At 32.3% G+C, this 18,247-nt stretch overlaps 2 protein-coding genes across 13 annotated transcripts in view; one reads left to right on the top strand and one right to left on the bottom strand.

The window, feature by feature from the left end:
• Nucleotides 1-18,176, bottom strand: part of LOC132705790 (LIM domain and actin-binding protein 1) — an 80,549-nt gene extending 62,373 nt beyond the window's left edge. For 9 of the 11 annotated variants that reach the window (XM_060676655.1, XM_060676659.1, XM_060676656.1 and 6 more), the window contains exon 1: nt 18,007-18,176. In XM_060676655.1, coding sequence (XP_060532638.1) covers nt 18,007-18,161 — 155 coding nt within the window. In that variant the 5' untranslated portion in view covers nt 18,162-18,176. Of the gene's footprint in view, nt 1-1,847; nt 1,871-18,006 lie in introns of those variants that run through there. The other 2 variants (XM_060676660.1, XM_060676663.1) reach the window with 2 other exon arrangements.
• The window catches only part of LOC132705793 (phenoloxidase-activating factor 1-like), a 120,354-nt gene that overhangs the window by 81,541 nt on the left and 20,566 nt on the right, over nt 1-18,247 (top strand). The window lies entirely within an intron of this gene.

Raw genomic sequence — 18,247 nt, 5'->3', positions numbered from 1 at the left:
CATGAGCAAAATCGGCGTGTCCTCTAGCAACATTTCACCTTGCTCTAGGCTCTGATCTTGATCAAATTCAGCTAGGCACCGACGAACATCAGCCTACTGTAGTTCTAGCAGATACCATTAAAAAACGAACTGGCGTAGTTATGCGATGTCTGCCTTACGCAGGTCATCTTAAGTAAGATACGCCAAATCTCTGTCCATTTTTTCCAAAAACCCATCCCTCTTAAATCAAATTCTCAAAGTGGACACCATTTGTTCACAGGCGGTACTGTCATTTTTCCATATTTCAATTTCATATAAATTTCATTAAAAGTATGATGTATTATGTTTAGTATTTTGATCTACCAAGGTAATTTTTGTTGTTATTGATTTTTAACATTGGAATGCTGTAACTGGTGTTCAGATCTGGCGATTGGGATGGACAATTGTGTTTTTCTCCCTAAACCATTCTTTCGCCAACTTAGATCATTTTTCTTCCGCAAACGATAGCATTGTATTTTCCAATATTTCATTGCTCCAGAAAAAACGTCAGAAATAGCTCATCCGTACTTCAAAGTAGGAATGTCGTATTCTCTTTGAAGCTCGCAGCAACTGGGTTTCTCACATATCGTTTACCACGCAAAATCGATGAACAACAAATTTGGTTTTTGTCTGAAATCAGACATCAAAACATCCACTGGACTCAGCGAGAAGAATAACTTAGAACCTAGTCTTTAAAAAGTTTCCATACTTATTTATGTCCACAAATCCGTTATCGCAAAAAGAAAAAAAAAATATATTAAAAAAGCTTACTTTTATGATTAATAAAATAAATATTATACGTTTTTCTACCACTAAAATCATCCTTCTATAGCTATAGAAAAACAGTGCCACCTTAGAAAGAGACGAAACGTATCTTGTGGTAACGTCATCGAATTATGTCAGAAACCTTTGGTGTCCCGGCTTCCTGCTTCTGGAAAAGCGAATCCTAAAAATATATCAGCTTGGAATTCCCGGAATGCGAAAATTCCACGCAGCTAAAATAACAATCGGGCGGTGTTGCCGAATATTAAAATTACATTAAAATCGTGTGATATTTGTTTGTTACGGCACACCGTGTATATCTTTATCTATACAGCAATTGAAATGTTGCCGGTTCTACACGAAATCAGTGGCGACATTGAAATTTCAAATGGTACATATAATTCGACATAAAAAATTAAACGACTTTCGCTAATTATTCCTTGAATTATGTGACATCTTGTTCGATGAAGCTTCTTGGGCATTTTCATTGCATTGTACATATTTTTCAGAATTTTCATAAGTTGCCATTATTATAGAAAATTAATTGAAATAAAATAAGCACAGAAAGAGCAAATGGAGAGGTAATAAAAATCCAGTGAAAACTCCCTATAGCGAAACTCTGTATTACAAAATTTGTTGTACTATTAGGTCTCCATAGAAAGCCCTGTATCCACGATTTGGAAGTGCAAAGAAAAAAAATCATTCAGGCTGAAGCGGCAGGCAATTCTAGTAAAAAACTAAGAAACCCAAAATTTGAAGATTTGGATCGGGCAATGTTGCAGTGGTTCCAACAGCAACGTCTTAAAAATGTACCACTCTTTGGACCTATGAGACATCCTGAAACGCACGAGATCCAGCATTTGATCATTCAGGGCAAGATTGAAGAAAGACGGGGCCCAAGAAGAAGAACGTCTTAGCTGAAAAACCTACCACAGTCGTTCGGACAATCAACTAATACGCTGTTTATTACAGCGGTAAATTAAGTACCGGCAGCAAGCACGTTTGTTAAGATTGGGTAAAAAAAAACACTATGGTACACCAAGAAGAAGAAGATCCGCAATACTCACCCGATACGGACACTCCCAACTATCTCGAGCAACTGAGTCGGACTACGAACGCAATGTCAATTTATCTCACGTAAACACGGTGAGACTAACTTTGCAAATTTCAACGACAATATTTTCGGCGAGTGTGGAATAATTTCCGAAAATATATGAAATTTTCATCGGTGGGCGGATCAAAATATACGACAACGTGGTCTATTTCGAAATCAGTTCGTAGAACCGCGTGAATCAGTAACGAATGATTCGATTTTTAATGTACCATACGTGAGATTATTTCGTTTCTGGAGATACTCGAAAAATGCCGTTCACGGAGTGCCTTCTTTTTCCCTATCAGATTATTTTTACGTTCTAAATGACAGCAGCAGTCGTGCTTTTAGAACGATCAAATTATCCAATCGATTAAACATAATGCTTCGCGAAATAATATGGTATTTACAAAAACAGATAAAGCAAAAAGACAGTCGTAGCTATCGATTCTCTAAGAACAGTTTACAACCAGACCTAACCCATATCGTCATATCAAAACTGTAATTACAGATACAGCAATGTTTAATGACAAAGAAAGATAGCAACTAATAATAATGAATCCCCGACCTCCAAAATTACGTTCTTTGATTAGATTACACGGACAGAATATGCCGATTTGGTCTGTAGTTTCGTTCGTAACAGCATCAGCAAACTTAGTACAAATTTTACAATCCCATATTGCCGTTAAACATAGATATGTTATCAAAAATTCATTCCAACCGGTTAACAAGGTTAAAGCCATTAAAATTCCTCGTAATGTCTAAAATCTAATAGACAAATACTCAGAAACAAATTAACTCTATCATAACACAAGATGCGTGTGTTAGACCAAAATTATCTTGAATTAAAAAAAATAATACCACTTTTTGAATCATATTAACTCCAAACATAGCCGTATCAAATTCACCGTAGAAACGGAGCTGGGCAGCCTTTTAAACTTAACTATGGTTATACCTAAACTACACAAAAATTAGATTTTTCTCAACTCTCCCTTACCTTTTCACAGAAAATTTTGAAAAAGAATTAAATATTATAAAACAAATACTTTCAGCAATGGTTACGACCCCACCCCCCTATTTGATAATAAAAACTGTGACTCAATTAACTCAAAACCCTATCCTACCCATAATAAACACAGGAAAATAAATAAGAACTAAAAGTTCAGGTTTTCACGTGTCTTTATCAAATGTAATATTTACAAACTACCTGCTACTATATATACTAAAATATAACAATAAAACCTTAATTAATGTTGTTGTGAGAATTTAAGTTTAATAATGGAGAGGTATTTAAATCTAATTTATCGTTAAGCAATACGTTTAAATGTCTCATTTTGTTAGTCTCCATGGTTTCCAATAAATTTAAATTTCTATTTTTTGTGACTGTATGTAAAGTATGCAAATTGTCGTCAAAAATGTGTTTTTCTGTGTTTAAGTGTGTAGCATAATGTAGATTTAGTAGATTTCGGCCTCAATCAACAAGATTCATTAGATTGCTTAATACTATCTTTAGAGCAGAATAATCTTGAATTTAATGGACAGATTTACATCTCTAAGGAAGGTTTGATTATGGGAAACCCACTTAGTCCTTTGTTAGCCGAGATTTTTATGGATAATTTGGAAAATATCACACAAGAACATCCGTTACGTAAAAGTTTTCTATGGTGGTATAGATACGTGGATGATGTCTTTGCATGCTTTGTTGGAACTGAAAGACAATTGAATTCTTTTTTAAATTAAATCAACTCATTACATAATAGCAGCAGTATAAAATTCACTACCGAGATTGAACAGGATAACTATATTAATTTACCATAAACCTTGACACACGGACAGAGTCATACATAACTACTCAAATCACCATCACACACACAAAATGGCTGCATTTTACTCTTTTATAAACAGACTTCTTAATACGCCACTCTCAACAGAAAATTACAACAAAGAACTTAATATCACTAAACAAATTGCACTGAACAACGGTTATTATCCGTCCATTATCGATAAAATTATAAATAAAAATCCAGACAACAGTAAACTCTTTTTACAAAACTTCTGGATTCCTGCTGCGTCGGTTTGTGCTGAGTCGAAATTGCTGACGTTTCGCCAATCATCCTGTTGGCTTCTTTAAAATTAAATCTATAAACAACCTAACAATCTTAACCGCGACCTGTCAGCAATTTGGGAATCAGTCGTCCGAGACGGTGTTTATACCCCTCATTAGCGCCCCCCTTAAACAAGATATAAGCAGGTACAGAGTAAAATACGAGCCAGTTTCAATCAAGCTCTGAAGAAGCCAACAGGATGATTGGCGAAACGTCGGCAATTTCGACTCAGCAAATACCGACGCAGGAGGAATCCAGAAGTTTTGTAAAAAGTATTATAGTGGCCTATGGAAGTTTCTTTGAAAAATTAACATTAAAATACATACATAGAAGAACCTAGTGAAAAAGTATCAAAATATTTGTCAAAATGTGGTTTAAAAATAGCTTTCAGAACTAACAACACAATAGGAAAATTTATAAAAAATAATAAAACGAAATGTTTAAAAATCAGGTGTCTACAGGTTGAAATGCCGATCTTGTCCTAAAACTTATATTGAACAAACAGGTAGATCCTTCAAGAAACGCATTGACGAACATAAAAGAGCGTTTAGAAACAATAGTCTAGATTCTAATTATGCTACTGCACACTTAAACCCAGAAAAACACATTTTTCATGACAATTTTGATATTTTACATACAGCCACAAAAAATAGAAATTTAAATTTATTGAAAGCCATGGAGACTGAGACTGAGATGAGACATTCAAACGTATTGCTTAACGATCAATTAGATTTAAATACCTAACAATTATTAAACTTAAATTCTCACACCGGAGGTATAGTAGTATATTATTTACATTTACAAACAAAACAAATTAAAAAAACATAAATTTAGTTATTTCTCCTTCCCATGGTTCCTCCCAGTTAATTTCATTTAAACTTAATAATAATAATAATAATAATAATAAAAAGTATCGGATAATGTCAACAAGTAAAGAAAATACATTAGAACACTAAAATACAAACTTTAAAAAGATACGTACGAACACACAAAGTATATCATACTGAGGGATCAGCATTACCACAATCAAAGCTTTAAACTTATTATATAGTTTTATTGGTAAAATCATAGCGCTGTTAGCTACAATGGCTAACTTATGGCTTGGCACCTGCAAATTAAGATTAGCTCTAAAATTGCAATCTCCATCAATTCTGATCATGCAACAATTATATAGATTACTCTTTATGTAAATTCTGCTATTTAATATAAACAGAGAGGGAAACCGTTACGCTCACAATATCGAGTCATACCACTTACTGCCCTAATGGCCAAGAACGTGAGATCTTCCAGGCTCCTAGATGACACTGCCGCAGCAGTACCATCTGCATATAAGGAAATATAATTGTCTGGGAAAGAATCAGATATTTCATTAATAAATATTACAAACAATAAAGGTCCCAGTATGCTTCCCTGTGGGACACCGCTGATGAGTTCTTTAGATGAGGATCTAATCACAGTAGTATCACTTCTAAGCACAACTCTTTGGTCACGACCATTCAAAAAAGACTCAATCCAGACGTAACTATTCCTCCGCATACCGCAATTATTTAACTTATTCAACAACAAATTAATATGAAGCACATCAAAAGCTCGCTTGAGGTCAAAGAACATGCATAATGTTTTATTATTCTGATCCAGGTTCGAGACTATTGGATTATATAAGGAAACTAAACAGTCTCGAGTAGATAATCCATCCTTTAGAAATGCATCGAGCCGCACGTAAAAACACTTTTCGAATATTTTGGAAAAAACCGATAGAAGTGATATTCCGCGGTAATTAGAAATGAAATGTCCTTCTTGTATATAGGCACAACAATGGAGTGTTTTGAGGCTGAGGGAAATACACCTCCTAAAAAAGACAGATTAATCAAAAAAGTAGGAATTTCAACTATAAAATATGTAACACGTTTTATTAATAGGGTATTTCATCGAACCCAGGCGAATCTTTTTTTGTAACTGACGAAATAATGCATCGTAGGTCAACACCCGTGAAAGATGTTAAGAATAGACTTCGACTTCTTTAAATTTAATTTATAACGATTATCTAAAGACATATTAACTGGGCTAAATCAAAATCAAAATATGACACTTAAAAAAGAGGATAAATTTAAAATAAAAAAGAATTTAATTATTTGAATATCCGAAATATCCGAATATGTAATAGTGTAAAGTTTACCAACGGCATTGAACTAAAAAAGACAAGACCTAGATGTTTTTCTACGTTCGACAACTCATTAACGCTGGTGTGATTATTTTAGAACGTTCAAAAGTAATGCCAATGTCAGACTCTACAAATTGGCGAGTTTTGAACCTAAAATATAGTTAACTAAAAATATTGACTTTACCAGAAACATTCGTATTTTAGACGACTACTGTGGGCTAGATTCGTCAGAAATAAATTAAAATGTTTCCAATTTTTCCGCCCAAATTTAAATATCTAAAGTCGTCGACAGCATTTGATATTTGTCAGCTTACATATGATGATGTGGCCAATTTCTGCATAATTTTATGATTGGATTTATCAACTAACCAAAACTCTATATTTAAGTTTAAAAAAAATCGTTTTTCTTAGTTGACCGGGAGAAGTTATAAAAAAAAACCTTACTTCATTGAAAACACGATTTTGGTTATTTTTACATAACCTAAACGAAATACACATTTTTTAGGCTTCTAATAAAACTAAACTAGTCGTGAATATAGAAAAAATGAAATTTTAGTGATAAGTTTTTATTTAGTTAGGTTGAAGTTGATGTTATATTAAAGGTTCGCTTAAGTGCTATGAATGTTCTTCACAAAAGAGGATTTTGGAGAACAATACCTTAAGAGATCAATAAAGATGCAATTTGTTACCCATTTGGAGATAAATTTAAACCTTTAAATTTTTAATTAGATTTAAATTTGAAAATTAAATTAAATTAAATTAATATTAAACATTTTGCTATAAATGTTGATTTGTCCACTTTTTGAAAACAATATCTTAAGAGATTAGTAAATCTCCATTTTGACATTACCATGGCTGCACTATTTAGAGATGAATTTAAACCTTTTCAACATAGAATTTTCATTTAGACAGAATCGGATTTAAAAATTATATAAAATTTTTGCTAATGGGCATTGAAGGTTCTATACAAAAAAGAATTTGTCAATTTTCTAAGATTCAGTTTTCTATTCGACATTAATATGACTAAGGTAATTGGAGATAAGTTTAATCCTATTGAATAGCAAGTTTTTATTTACAAAGTTATATTTGAGTTTGAATATTCCATGGTTCCTCGATCTTAACAAAAAAGAAAGTCCGACACCACTGACACACAGACCAAGAATGCAAGAATGCAATGCAACCTGCTGACAAAAAAAATTGTCAAAAAGAAGCAAATTGTTCACTTCATCTGTCGGTTTTAAAATCCAATGCTGAACCTGTATTACTATCCATTCTGTGGTTGGCTAGTTTTGGTCAGTTGTGGCTAGGCACGGAGACGAAGCTATGATGAGTGTTATTTTAATGTATGCTTATTATTCTTTCAATGGTTTAAGGAGAAGTTGATCGCGTCAGAGCAGCGTAATAAATAAGAACTACAAGTTCAGATTTTCACGAAATTATATATTTTCACATGACAATTGTTTCGACAACACTGTATCAAATTTGATAAAGAACTTTTAGCTGTTATTTATTTTGTTAAATGGATTTTCATCAAGTAAAAGCCACCTCAGTTCAATTTCAGAGAGGAGTAGTGACTAACTGGAACCAATGAAATCACTTTGACCGCTCGAAGAATGTCTACCGACGGCCAAAACATCGGGTCACAGCCTATTTTTAAAACGGGTCGAAAAATTTTTAGATTGATATTTGCGGGTCACTTCAATTAACTCCAACTTAATAGGCGGAGATTGTTTGCCCGACAAGAGATACAGCACACTCAGATTGAAATTATTTACAGACAGCTCCGTTTTATTTTCTCCAGTCTTTTTAACTAAGGATAAAAATATCCGATCTCTCATTGTTACAAAGAAAACTGTCTTTGGTTCGAATATTTTGCTTTTGACTGAAAATCATTGTAGATAACCTATAAGGCAAAGTGTTTGTATGGCTTTAAGTCGTGTTCATTACGATTCAAATATTTCCGTTTTTATTATGAAGTACTTAAATTCAAAAATACGATAGTTTAGAAAGAAAATCTTATCCTCACAACAGACTCTCTCGCGTGAATTTAAAAATATTCACGAATTAAAAATTTGAAGGGCAAGGTGATTTTCAATATTTTCATTTTGAAGCATTAGGGCTTTTCCAAAGCAAAAGGGCTTTGAGTTCAGACGCTGATAGGACTAAGCTTGCGTAGCCTTAGAGGCGTAGAATAAAAGTAACAAAACCCAAATAGCCTGAGGCGACCATTTTTTATTTTTTTAAAACAAAATATAACCAGATATTCTGGCACATCTGTCAGAATATCAAATAAATGGCCTATGCCAAAATATATTTTATTAAAACAAATCAAGTTTGTATACCGAAAAATTTAAAGAATTATTTGGAAATTATCTCAAAAAACATTAGAAATGCAACTTTATTGCCCAAAATATCATATCAATGTCAATAGTTTTGTAAGTCCATATATGTAACTATATTTTGCTTCAAAATTTGTTTGATTTAATATTTAATTTTTTTTTTAATTTAATATATTTAAATTTTAATTTTTAACTAAATTTCAAACAACGCAAAACGATTTTAAGAACAATTTTTATCATAATCATATTTTAAGCGAACCAAATATTAAATCAATTTTTAATTATCTTGAGCCAAAGTAGCCTTATCCTCCGTGCGAATCAAATGCTTTTTTGGTACAAGAAAACCTAACATTTGTTTACAAAATTATATACCAGCTGTCTTCAATGTTGAATTTTATGTTAAAATGACCCAAATAAAATAATTAACAATTTTTCCCATAAGGGAGCCTTAATTATACAAATTTGACTTTTCATAAGTGAACATATTGTATATAAAAAAAGTGGTGAATTTGTTCAAATAGTTTTCCAACTAATTCTATCCGATTTGAAATTAAAAATTTAAGGTGACATTAAAATCTAAAAATAAATTATAAAAAAAATACAAAGTTTTATGGTTTAAATTAAATTTTAAAATTATTTATCTTTTATTTTATTTTAAATGGAGCACCCTACATATTTTGATATTTTTAGAGATTATATATTTTTTTATGCAAAATTACGTTCTTAGTAAATATGGAATTCCACGGCTGGCAGTAATAACTACTTGATTAAATTTTAAGCACATTCTTAGAAGATTTCCTTCTAACAATCTTCGAAGACTAGGTATTTTAAAATTATACAGGGTCTTAAATTAAAGGACATTTTCTTTAAATTTCAACTTGCCATATTCATTTTTTTTTTGAACGAGACGCCCATGTTTTTGATATTTTTTGTCAAAAGCCGGTCAAAATATCTATAATTTGTTGTATATATATATATATATATATATATATATATATATATATATATATATATATATATATATATATATATATATATATATATATATATATATATATATATATATATATATATATATATAATGTCCTATACCTAAATATAATGGTTTACGAAATTTTTAGGAATAAAGCCTGGCGAAAAATACCGATGCCTAATTAATTTAAAGTATTCTATAATAGCATATCTTTCTTACATTTTATATCTTCATATTTTATATTTTATGAACTATAAAGGTGTATTAAAGAAGCTGTAGTCCAACAAAATAACACCGAATTTGTTTCTAATGCTAGTGGTTGTTTGTCCAACATGCATTATTCAAAATGGTGGACATCTTGACTACCGTAGATTTTCTATTTTGTTTTACCTTAGTTTTTACTTTAATTGTGACAGTTACTGTTGTTTGTTGCTTTTACTTGTTACTGTTGGTTGTTTTAAATTTTTAAACTTCTATTATATTTATACACATTATTTCACATCGTTGACGACATAAAAAATGATGACGTTTTAATTTCCGAAATCTATAAATCTCTGTATTACCCCACCAACAAAAAAGACCCATCACCCGTTGCAAAAATTCTTAAAATTAATTATAAAATAAAAACGAAATGCTTTTTTAAAATTCTTTAAAATAATTAAGTGTTAGTATTTCGAAAACCATTAGATTTAAGTATAGAACCTATATATACCAAACTATAGGAATTTTGATCCGCTTTGAGAGAAAATATCAAAAACATGAGCGTCTCATTAAAAAATAAATGAATACTGCAAGTTTAAAAAAAAATGTCCTTTAACGGTGTCTTCTAAAAATCAATCAATTAAGTAGTCAAAACTATATCATCTCAATTTCAACTAACGAACTACTACACAAAATTCGAATAAGTGGTTTCTATAAAAGTTACCTTTATTTTCGGCAAATATCAAAATATGTTCCGTTTAAAATTTTAAAACTAACGTCGGTCCAACAGTTATCGGACACCCTGTATATATAAAAAATAAATAATTTTAAAATTTAATTTAAACGGTAAAAGTTTTGTATATATTTTTTTGCTAGTCATTAGTTCCTGAGAAAAGGTACGGGGGCGCTGTCTTCGGTTTTTTCAAATTTTTTACACAGAGTTCGCACAGTATTCCGGTACTGAAACAACGAAACGCTTATCGTAGGTGGCCGATAGTCTCCCAATGAAGCCTGGAAGACTTATTTTTTGCTCTACACTGAATCGGGAAGGAAATGTTTACACTGCGCCGGGTTTATTGCGAAGTTTGCGATGGCGGATGTTCCTGAATCGATTTCGTATTGCGTCCTATTTGCGTCGCGACCATTCCAGCGACCGGTTTATCGCGGAAGTTTCCGGATTTACGCGGAAACCGAAATTAATATACCGGATGTCCCGATAAGAACAACTACGTAAATGCAAATGAATCGAATAATTGATTGGTTGACTGATTTGATACAGCAAATGTGGCAAATATGAGGACCTAACACAATCTTAGAGAACAAAATAAATAAGAACTAAAAGTTCAGATTTTCACGAAATAATCCATATTCACATGACAATGGTTTCGACAACACCGTGTCTTTATCAAATGTAACATTTACAAACTACCTGCTACTATATATACCGAAAAATGACAATAAAACCTTAATTAATGTTGTTGTGAGAATTTAAGTTTAATACTAGAGAGGTATTTAAATCTAATTGATCGTTAAGCAATACATTTAAAAGTCTCATTTTCTTAATCTCCATGGCTTCCAATAAATTTAATTTTCTACTTTTTATGACTGTATGTAAATATCAAAATTGTCGTCAAAATGTGTTTTTCTGTGTTTAAGTGTGTAGCATAATGTAGAATTAGTAGATTCCACCCTCACTCGGAGACAGGTTAACCCATGGGTGAAACAAGATTTATTAGATTGCTTAATAGTATCTTTAAACCAAAATTATTTTTAATTTAATGGAGGGTTTGATTATGGGAAACCCACTTAGTCATTTGTTATCCAAAATACTTATGAATAATTTGGAAAATATCATACAAGAACATCCATTAAGTAAATTTTCTATGGTGGTATAGATACGTGCTCGCTTTGTTGGAACGAACAGACAATTGAATTCTTTTTTAAATTACATTAACTCATTATATAATCGTATAAAATTTACTATCGAGATGGAACAGGATAACTCTATTAATTTTTTTAGACTTATCTATTACGAAAACTCAAAGTAAATTAGATTTTAAAACAATTACATACATAGGCGAACCCAACGAAAAAGTTTCAAAACATTTGTTAAAATGTGGTATAAAAACTGATTTCAGAACATACAACACAATAGGAAAATTTTTAAAAAACAATAAAACGAAATGTTCAAAATCTCAAAAATCAGATGTCTACAGGTTGAAATGCGGATCTTGTCCTAAAATTTATATTGGACAAACAGGTAGATCCTTCAAGAAACGCATTAACGAACTAATTATCTAATAATCTAATTATGCTACACACTTAAACACGGAAAAACACATTTTTGACGACAATTTTGATATTTTACATACAGCTACAAAAAGTAGAAAATTAAATTTATTAGAAGCCATGCCGATTAACAAAATGAGACAGTCAAATGTATTGCTTAATAATCAATTAGATTTAAATACCTCTCCATTATTAAACTTAAAATCTCACAACAACATTAATTAACGTTTTATTGTCATTTTTCGGTATATATAGTACGAGATAGTTTGTAAATATTACATTTGATAAACACAAGGTGTCGTCGAAACAATTGTCATGGGAAAATATATAATTTCGTGAAAATCTGAACTTTTAGTTATTATTTATTTTGTTAAATGGATTTTCATCAAGTAAAAGTCACCTCAGTTCAACAAGATTTTGTCCAATAGCATCGATTTTCAAGATGGCGGACCGTTTTTGATGCCGTTTGGTCAAAGGTACATCCGGGGACTTTTAGTACGTTAAAAAGGAAGTATAGTAGTAACACCTCTTCCACGCAGTCCCAGCTTTATACAAATTTGTTCCTCCTAAACATTTATTTGTACTGTACTATAGCAAGTAGCTACAATTAAGCCGTACACACGTCCCGCATGCCTAGTTACCGAAAGTCGGACTTACGGTCGTTTTTGTCCGTGTTTCTCCATTTCGTCCATTCCGGTCGACAAACTTCTCCGCTAAACTCGATAAATTTTGCTTTCAACGCGACGCTGCTATTGTTTTTACAAATGATTCGCGTTTCCACGCCATCTGTTCAATAATTATGCACGGTCAAACTCGACACCGTATACGTCTTCTAATCACGTATGGTGACAGTTTTTTTTTTTATAGAAATCCTTGGGTACGATTCGGGTCAAGTCGTACTCGCCTTTTTAACGGATTCAACGTTATTTTTTTGGATTTGGCGATACGTGCGATCGTCGTCTTAAAATTAGACACCATTATTAACATGTTCGATACGGACAAAATTATCCGATGTATACAAGACAGTACGGCCATTTGGGCAGAAGGATTCGAGAGGATAGAGCGATAGAAATGAAAAGGAAAATGTAGGCGAAGCTATGTTTGATACGTTTTCTTCATATACCGGGGAGGAAAGGTTCAAATTGGTAAAATAATAATAGTAATCCATTTTTTTAAATTTTATTTAATTTATAATTTTATTTTTAACGCAATAGGCTTAATTCTCATAAGCTGGGATTTTACAACCAGCCCTAAAAGTGTTTCAGAAATCTGTCACTAGAGGGGACTTTACCTGGAACATTGTTGTTATTTTTCATTTCTTTTTTTTTATTTTGTGTACTGGAAATTTGAGCTGTTATGTATGACTGTGTCCATGTGTGAAGGTTTATGGTAAATGGAAAAATCTAATGTGCTTTGGGTTTTCGTAATAGTTAAATCTAAAAAAATAATGGAACATTTTTTTTTACTTTCCCTGTATTTTATTTATTTCGACCGATATTGCAAAATAGAACAGATTGTCTTAAGCAGAATCACAAATCTTCAAAAACTGTTGCTCTTGTTACTTTCGAAAAATCGATGAAATCGAATTTTCCGAAAGTATACGCGCTTGGCAACGACCCTTATGTCTCGGCAACGGTAGGTCCTAGGGGACCGCCATTGGTACAGAAATGATCAGCGTAAAAAAAAACTTTTTTTTGTTATCCGTTCTCCGTTATCCGTTCTCCGTTTCTCTGTAGACCTGGCATTAATTGGCTATATCTTTTGAACTCTTTGCAACATGGCCTACAAATTTGGCTCCTTTTACGCCGTGCACGAGCTACACAAACCAGTAAAAAATGATCAGACTCAAACCAAGGCGTCCATCTTTTTTTTTAGATTTTCGACTGTTTTTTGGACATTGCTATGAAAGAAGATAAGTGTCCGAAATTTGAAGCCATCTACTTGAAATTTGACAGATATATAGAGCTTAGATATATAGAGCGAAGCCTATTGAAACTGCGGGGGCTGGAGGGTCGGGAAGTATTTTTGAAAAATTAAAAACCGCACTTGCAGGGTATCGAGAAAAAAATCATTTCTCGAAGATGGTATATGCGATCAAAAAAATTCTTTAGCCAAACGGCGCGCAAGATCCGGGCCAAAAACGTTTATTCTTGATGATTTTTTTAAAATGCAGGGTGCGTCGGTAATTTGCAAAAAACTGAAAGCTGTGATTCCGTTGTCAGTTTTTTTATATTTCTATATAGCCAGTATGGATAGGCAAAACTTTTGTATTTAAGGTTTTCGCATATTGTACAGGGTGTTCGGAATATTCTGTGCTATATTCTAAAACGTCACAGGTGTCTCAAATATGTAGCTATCGACTTCAAATTTGGCAAGGAAGTAAAAGTCCGTACGCACATCTAAGCACATCTGAGCGTAGTGAAATGTCACCAAATTTATTTTTTAAAAATTCGAAAAATTTGCTTTGATTATTATGTTTTTCAGAAAAACATGATTTACTCAAAAACTATTGAACCGATCGGCAAAATTTTAGAGCCAGAAAATGTGGGAGTTCCGAAGCTATGACTTTTATTTTAGGCATTTTTTCGATTATATACATATTATATATTATATATCTAAAAATTCATAAAAAGTATCTCTAATCGGACAAAACTCTGTTATATGCCGTATCAAGAGCTACAATTCTTGTATTTCATCACCATTTTTCAGAAAACAAGTATTTTCTTTAAACCCACTTACACATAAATAAATTTTAATTTTTAACAAAGTTTGCCGTAACTTTGAAGTTCGGCGAGACTTGAAAGAGACTTTATACAGGGTGTATGCACAATAAAATTATATCGATTTTGCGAAAGTGCATAGTGGTCCGCAGGAGCACGATAGAAAAAAAATGCGTTCCTCTAATACAAGAAACCGCGAAGCGGCTTATTTTGGAAATAAAAAGCTGATTTGCGCTACTTGCGACGTACTTGCACCGCCCAGCGACGATTTTTCGAAAGCATTCTTGTTATAAGTCGATAATTGTTAAAGTTTAACCACAAATCGACTTTTACCTGGAAATGTGATTTTACCTAACAGGACTTAATGAAATTTGAAAAAGTCATTGTCACGATCCATTAAAAATTAGTTTCTATTAAGCTTATTATCCAACTTCTACTGCGATGGCCCGTCAGGATCATTCGAACCTATTAATATGAATAAAGGGAGACCAAGGTATAAAAGAGAAGAATGAATACTTCAACGAATACGAGAAAACTTGCTGCTCAGGAAAGAATTTCATGTTCAAAGGTTTCAAGCACTGTATGAGGGCGACGAGCAATTGAGAGTAATTTTATGCAATCAAATTTTAGGAAAACTTCAAAATTACCTGCAAGTCTTAACTGTCATTATGTTCACTGACGCGGCCTGTGAAATAATTAGAAATAGTTTAGGCGTATTTTTTCGTGTTCGACAGAGTTTTTTTTAACGTATAAGAAAATGTTTAGAAATGAAAGGTTCATTTACATTTAAAATTCAAGCTCAGATTAAAAAATCGATTTGTGGCTAAACGATAACACTCATCGACTTAAAACAAGAGTAACGATTTTTGAGGATTTATAACTCTGCTTAACACAAAACGAAACTTTCTCTTTGGTTCTTTACTCTAAACGCCTAAACAGAACCAATAATGACGTAACGGCACTAATGGTAAAACGGAAATGATTTTAAAATTTCGAAGGTGTCAACAATACATCAAGCAGTACTAGGCCTATGGATCTCAAAGTTTTATTAATAACTAACTAAATATGCAAGAACGGTTATCAGTAATAATACGCATCCGAAAAATAGCGACAGAGAGTGTTGCAATTCTAAATTTGAAACGCCCACAAACGATACGGTCACCTAGTGGAAGATAATCTCGTTCGTGTACGATTCGGTATAAAAATAGCACCGAAATTATACACAAACGCGTACGTTTCGGTGGAAATTTGTTTTCCCAAATGCCGAAAACGTTTATTTTCTTCGCAAGCCGCTTTCGCCGGATCAGCGCTTCGATATACTCCCGAGTTTACTATCTGTGGAGATGATTAAATCGCCAAATTTTCTTCGTCGAGTTTTGCTAACAAGACCTGGTCGTCACCGTTGTTTAAGACGACGAAATTCGTCCGTTTTTCAACATTCGGCATAGATAAAAGACACAATTTTCGTTTTGGAAAATTTGAAAAACATTTAATTATCGTTATGAAAAAAAACTACCAACCAACATTATACGAGAAAAGTAGATAACCAGGTAATCTGGTCGATAATTATATAGTTATAACTTCTGACTGCTCTGCATATATATTGAATTTACTGAGCAAAGAGGTTAAAGAACATTTCAGTCCAAATTGTCAAATGCCAGAGCGAAATTTAGTCAGACAGAGAGCAACGTTGTCTTTCCAGTTGATGTGCGATGGAATGGCGTTGCTGATTGTTTAAAGATATACGTCACTCAATGGGATATATTTTTAAAAATCTGTGAAGAAAACAAAAACCAAATCGATTCGAACATTTACCAAAAGAATATTTAAGAATTTCAGTTTCTCTTGATATTTTGCAAAGGAAAAACGCTACTACCACAGATACTGTAGGGCAGCGGAAACATTTATAACAAATCTTCGAGAATTTTGCATAGTTACCTTTATTAAAAATAAAAAAAATCAATATCGATATAAAAGGTAAAAAAGTATTAGGTATTCAAAAGAAAAACCTGTTTTGTATTCAGTTCTGTCTGGGTTGACAGCAGATTTTTTTATTTAGAAAAAAGTTCATTTACGAATATCTCGATATTACTGACTTGACTTAAAAGACTTAAAAGAAATGGTTCTGGCTTTATTTGAAGTAAAAGTAATATTCATACGTTTTCATATCATCAAAAATTTGAAAATTGTATGCATTTAAATGCGCATATGTTTTGGTTTTCTAATATCCTACCTTCAATGTCACGAATAGAATCTAAAAAAACTGCTTATTCCGCAAAAAATCCGCAAGAGAGTGTAAGAAAACTACAATACTCCTTACAGCCTTGAAAAGCCTAATCAAAAACCTCGATTTCAATCCAATTGAGCACCTACGGGATATATTAGGAAAAACAATTCTCTGCCATGAGATAACCAGTAAACGTAAATTGTGAGAAGCTTTATTAGAAGAATGTACAAAAAAATTGGAGAAGAAATAACACGCAAATTAATGCCAAAATGTCTGGAAGCTGTCATAAATTTAAATGACACGAAGAAAAATAAAACGAAATATTAATCGGTTTTATTCGCGGTTCAAAATTTTTATATTTTGCTTTATAATTTGGTATTAAACAAGTATACTGAACTTTTGTTATTGTATATTTCCTCGACTTTGCTTACGTTTTATTTTAACCGCAGTCCCCTTATTTACGCGCCGCATATTATATGGAACAAGGTTTTTTTATGCAACGTCTTTGGCGTAGTATATAAATATATTGTTGCTAGTATAAAAACCACCTGCCTCGTACAAACGATATACATGTTGAATGTCCGATGAGATAGAACTAAGTAAATTCAAGTAACTCTCAGGTATATTTAGCGGTCTTTTTGGCCGTATTCCAAGTTATTTCGAATTTAACAGGATCCGAATTTATTGTAGGTGCAGCAAGATTTCTCGCCCTTTCGTTACGCATTCCGCGCGGTAAATCTCGTTTCGCGATTGTAAATAACAGTTCGACCGGTTATTGTCCCTAAATATAGTCGCGAACCGAAAATCAACACTGTAAACAAACCCGACGTTTTTTGTTTCGCGTCTTCATATAGTGGTTATAATAAAAAGACCAACCGCAGACTATAGATTATATATATATATATATATATATATATATATATATATATATATATATATATATATATATATATATATATATATATATATATATACGTCCCTGTGTGTAATTTCATTTTCGAACGCACCTGCAACACTTTTCAATGTGACGCAGCACCCCTCATTACATCTAAGAAGATAAATTGACACTTTCTTGTGCCCGTTTGGTTTAATGAGTATGAAATAACACGAATTTCACTTACCTTTTCACTCGTTTGTAATTCGCTATAAGAGTTCTTGTCACTACATAAATTTCGAAACGGAGAACCGCACCCCAACGCGTAAACTCGCGGACTGAAAAAATGTTCAGAAATTTAATACGGATTCGCAGAGCTAAGAATAACCAACGCATGCGCATAACATGACGATATTGTTTACATTTTTATTATTTAATTAATAATAGTTGCCTTGTCGTTAACTTCCATGGGATGGCTGCAACTGACG

Source organism: Cylas formicarius, unplaced genomic scaffold (assembly GCF_029955315.1).
Source record: "Cylas formicarius isolate icCylForm1 unplaced genomic scaffold, icCylForm1.1 PGA_scaffold_8__14_contigs__length_24414737, whole genome shotgun sequence".
Classification (NCBI taxonomy): domain Eukaryota; kingdom Metazoa; phylum Arthropoda; class Insecta; order Coleoptera; family Brentidae; genus Cylas; species Cylas formicarius.
Note: the sequence above shows the minus strand (reverse complement) of the source record. Positions and strands in the feature narration are given on the sequence as shown.